Source organism: Cryptomeria japonica, chromosome 7 (assembly GCF_030272615.1).
Source record: "Cryptomeria japonica chromosome 7, Sugi_1.0, whole genome shotgun sequence".
NCBI classification, from domain to species: Eukaryota; Viridiplantae; Streptophyta; class Pinopsida; order Cupressales; family Cupressaceae; genus Cryptomeria; species Cryptomeria japonica.
The window spans coordinates 323738275-323743573 of NC_081411.1; the positions used below are offsets into that span (position 1 = coordinate 323738275).

At 33.4% G+C, this 5299-nt stretch overlaps 1 protein-coding gene across 1 annotated transcript; it reads left to right on the forward strand.

Annotated features, from left to right (window-relative positions):
- Nucleotides 1–1281: 1281 nt before the first annotated feature.
- On the forward strand, nucleotides 1282–5049 carry LOC131046711 (cellulose synthase-like protein E6). The gene is made up of 8 exons (XM_057980495.2): nucleotides 1282–1681; nucleotides 1861–2185; nucleotides 2341–2481; nucleotides 2713–2838; nucleotides 2957–3169; nucleotides 3249–3485; nucleotides 3571–3918; nucleotides 4287–5049. Exons 1-8 carry the CDS (start codon nucleotides 1422–1424, stop codon nucleotides 4857–4859), a joined length of 2223 nt encoding a protein of 740 aa, XP_057836478.2. The 5' UTR covers nucleotides 1282–1421; the 3' UTR covers nucleotides 4860–5049.
- The last annotated feature ends 250 nt before the right edge of the window (nucleotides 5050–5299 follow it).

The following is a 5299-nucleotide window of genomic DNA, read 5'->3' on the forward strand; positions in this document are numbered from 1 at the left end:
AAAAAAAGTTATATCAAAAGAAACAAATATCTACTAACTTGCAAAAAAAAATGATAAAAAAAAATGATAAAAAATTAAAAAGTATTACAATTCACTTTAAATTTTGATTTCTACAATGAGAAAAATCATTGAAAATATTATAGTTCTTTAATAAATTTTTTAGAAGAGATTTCTATAAAGTCATCATAGATTCACCTTAACAAATAGTTTGAAAAAATAACTTCTAAGATAAAAAAAACTAGAATCATATTATTACATAACACAATTTACAAATAAATAATAAATCTTTTCTAAAACAATTTTTATTTATTTATACTTTGTTAAGTTATACTTTCTTAAAATAATTTAAAAAATAATATTTATTATTCAATTACAACACCTTCAACTATACTTAATCTAAACTAATTTTTATATAATTTTACACTTATTTAAGTAACCGTAAATTAATCACATTGTTTCCTTTTCCACCTGCATATAAAAGACTGGAATGAAACACTGTATAAAGGGGATTGCATATAAAAGACTGGAATGAAACCGTGCATAAAAGAGAGTACATTACAAATGCTCATTTACCATTCTATATTTATAAAAAGGACTCGAATATAAATGATCATGTACCATTCTTTGTGTATGAAAAGGAATACAACTACTTTTCAGTCCATTGAATGTTAGAAGGAATACGAGAACTTTGTCCTCTACCAATCTGTGTGCACATTAATCATTTTCAAGTATCGATTCCCATATTCAATTTTCTGAAGAACACGACAAATTTGCAGTCAATCAAATCGTCTACGGTTTAATGTCGGTGCCTGTAATGTAATTTGGTTACATTTCACAGCAACAAATACCATGGTTACATGAAGTAATGTGATAAGACACGAAACACAAGCATAAGATAATATAAAATATCAAAGCGCTCCAATCTTTTAGGCCAAGAAATCTTTGAAAAGATCTTCGTCATTGTCATGATGTCATAAAAAATTCAATCTCTTTAGAAACCTTAAGATGTAAAATCATAAAACAATACTGAAAAAAGGATCTACTTGAATTACACACTTTCGAGTTTCCAATGATCAAATAACAAAATATAAAATTCAAACCTCATCCCTAACCAATAAGTAAATAAAAAATAATTATTCTATTTTTTAATAAATTTTAAAGAATAGCCTGGAAACACTCGAGACTTTTGAAACAATTTGAGTTTATATGATATAACAGTAATAATTCTTAATATATTATTTATACAGGAACCAAATACATCCTCCTCATTTTTATAACAGCTGTTGCTCTTGTCGTACCTGAGATCTTTACAAACTAAGGTTAATAACTGATGTTAGAGAAAGATGCGATGTTCAACTAAGTTGGACGGCAATGCCCAATTGTTATAGTGTGTTTAGTAATACAATCGAATCAACAAGAAGATGGAGTCCACAGATTCCCCACTTTACACCACAGTACCGAGGCCAGTTGCAAAGATAAACAGAGCTTATGGATGCGTATACTTTTGTGCAATTTTGGGGCTTATATATTATCGGATCCAGTATATGCCAAGTGAAGGGTATGTACCATGGATGCTGCTATTTTCTGCAGAGCTAGGCTTGGCCTTCCAGTGGGTATTAGAGATGGCCTTCAGGTGGTGGCATGTGGATCGATTTACCTACCCAGAAAGACTTTCTAAAAGGTAAATAATTAAAGATATTAATTTCTATAATTTGATATATTTTTGGATTTGATTATGCAAATATTCTTTTATGATCTATCCTGAGAATAAGATAATAAGAAAAATAAAATGACATTTATTAACTTGCTTACAAGATTGAGAAACATGTTTCTTAAGAGTTATATGGTTATGTTTAACAGGTTTGAGAGGGAGCTACCTCCCATTGATGTATTTATATGCACGGCCGACCCTGTTAAAGAACCTCTACTGGATCTTTCAAACACTGTATTGTCTGCTCTGGCTTTTCATTATCCTGTAGAAAGATTGACCTGTTATGTATCGGATGATGGAGGATCCCCACTCACCTTTTATGCTCTGTTTGAAGCTTCACGTTTTGCAAAGAGTTGGGTTCCTTTCTGCCACAAGTATTCCATTCAGCAGAGATGCCCAGAAGCATATTTTTCTACATATTATGTCAATGAAAGTGACAACTTGTGCTTCACTGTAGAATGGGAAAATCTCAAGGTGTGCAGGTTAAATCTAAGCTAAGAAGAATATATATAATCTTCAGCAAAAGTTATTATTTCGACTTTAGTAAATCAGTTATCTTCTTTCAGTTATAAAAATTTCTCCAGTCTATGAGTTTGAGAGACTAATTTGATATTGAAAAATCTGTGTAGAAATTGTACGAGGAGATGAAATATCGTATAAATAAAACTGTAGAGAGAGGGACTGTTCCAGAACATAAGTGCAAAGAACACAACGGCTTCAAAGAATGGAAACCGGAGATGAGTTCACGAGATCACCCGAGTATAGTTCAGGTGACAAACATCATTTTTAAAAGATTATGTCTCTGCAATATATTATATTGCTTTGAAAGATTAATAAAATTTTCCAGAACAAGTGGAATATTATCATGTCACTAACAGAGAAAATAAAGAGTTTTGAACATGTTTTATTTATTTAATAAAACCAGATCATATCCTACCCACTATTTAATCTCTCCCGTTTATTAAATATTGTTGTACAATTTTTTTCAAGCCTACATACAGGTTTTGTTAGAAAGGGGCAAAGACACGAACGTTGAGGGCCATGATTTGCCTAGTCTTGTGTATGTGTCCCGTGAAAAGCGACCTGGGAACCCCCATAATTTTAAGGCCGGTGCTCTCAATGTTCTGGTAATAATGAATGCCATTTTCCTGTTTATATTCTCTTTCCTTTGTGGTTAAACTGTCTACGCATTGGCTTTATAAGCTCTTTCCTAATGATGATTGATTTATTTAATTTCATTTGCAGATTAGAGTCTCTTCTCTTATGAGCAACGCTCCTTTCATTCTTACTCTAGACTGTGACATGTACGCCAACAACTGTGAAGCCCTTCGAGAAGCCATGTGCTTTTTCATGGACTCTCGAACTGGGCACCAGTTTGCCTATGTCCAGTTTCCCCAAAGATTTCATGGCATTACAAAAAACGATCTGTATGCCAATAATCTCAGGAAGTATATGGATGTGAGTATTTGTAATTCAACCGGTGCCCTAGAACATATGCAATCATCTAACTTGCAATTCTATAAATAATGATATACAGATACTTTTTAAGGGAATGGATGGAATTGAAGGTTCGTCATACTTGGGTACCGGATGCGTTCACCGCAGGGATGTCTTATGTGGAAGTGAGCGACAACACAGTTCTTTGAACTTAATGAAAGAGCTTATTAGTTCATCAATTTTATGCATGGAGAAAGCAGCTCCATCTAAGCGATTGGACGAGGCAAAAGAGCTTGCCCAGTGTGGCTATGAGGAGAACACCCAATGGGGGAAAAAGGCAAATGCAATTTAAAATTTTGATAATTTTTATCAGCTGGGTCACTATTTTGGAAATAATTTCTGACATTTAATTCATATTACAGGTCGGCATGCTCTACGATTGTGCAGTGGAAGATACTTTAACAGGGTTTTCTATACACTGCAGAGGATGGAAATCTGTTTTCTGCTCTCCCAAAAGAGATGCTTTTGTGGGTTGCGCTCCTGTTAATCTGAATGATACTCTGGTCCAAAATAAGAGATGGGCAACGGGTTTCCTGGAGATTTTTGTCAGCAGATTTTGTCCAGTAACTTATGGTATCCGCCATACAAAGCTAGCACAGAACATGTGTTACAGCTATTACTTTCTATGGGCTCCATCTTCCTTACCTTTGATCTGCTACGGCTTAGTACCGGCCTTGTGCATGATCACCAGCTTATCCTTATTTCCACAGGTAGGTTTACCCCTCGGATTTGATTTTTTTTTATATTGATTAATAAGTTTTTTTAAGATAGTCTTTCTACAACAAATAATATTTGTAAAAGTTTTGTTCAACCGTACAATATTTTGGTTTCTGGGGTTTCTCCTGTTTTCAATATTTTGATCTATTTTTAGCTGCTTTAGCATTGTCGGTTATTTTATTTTGCCATTTCGGAAGTTTCAAAACTTATATATGTGGGATCTTCATCTTTTTTATAATACCGATGTTTTTATATCTTTGTAGAGACGACAGTGCGAATTACTTCGCATCATTTTTTCGATTATATCTCTAATCCATTATCACATTTAATTAAATAAGATAAAATCTATTATATCTTGCAGATTTCAGATCCGTGGTTTTTCCTATTTCTGTTTTTGCCAGTATGTGCATATGCTCAAAGTGCTCTAGAGTTTATATATGTGGGAGGAGGCTCGTTTAAATCTTGGTGGAATGAACAAAGGATGTGGATGATAAAAGGCGTGTCATCTAATCTGTTTGCGCTCATTCAAGTAGCCTGTAAATTACTTGGAATATCCAAAGTGGGTTTCGAGGTTACCAGCAAAGTATCTGATAGTGAAGCAGCCAAAAGATATGAGGCAGAGATCTTTGAGTTTGGGGTTTCCTCTGCGTTGTTTATACCTTTTTCTATCATAGCACTGATAAATCTCATGGCGTTAGTGTGTGGGCTTTTAGGGGTGATGAAAGAAGGTTATTCAGCCATGGCGAGTATGTTTGTGCAGGTGATGATGTCGAGCTTCACAGTAATAAATAGCTATCCGATATATGAGGGTATGTTTGTGAGGAAAGACAAGGGAAGCATACCTGTGTCCATTACTATATTCTCTATACTGGCTGTGGCATTTGCCAGTTCCACAGCTTTTGCCATTTCCTGGGATTCTAAATCTTTGATTTAAATGTGGCTTGGTGAGGTTTAAGCTAAGGTTTGACCTGTGATTAAAATAGGAATTCTTAAAATAGATGGTACGCAAAAGCATATGCAGGGTAGGAACATAATTGATGAATCTATTGTCCAATCGGATAATAATCCTGCGAATTAAACTAAGCCGAATAATTAGACATTTATTCATCTTCACAATCCAAATATGATTTATTGTATAGGTGAATCTAAATATGATCTGTTGTATAGGTGAATATCACTATTTAAATACCACAGTGAAACAGTCGTGTCATATTTATATTTCACTTTTATTAAAAAGTGATAAATAATTATTCTATTTTATTGATGATTGATAATTGGATGCAATCATTAAAAATATCAAGTTGTAACTAGCATAATAAAAATATTGATGAACAAGACTTTACAATATAAAGCTAAGAATATGTGCCAAATTGA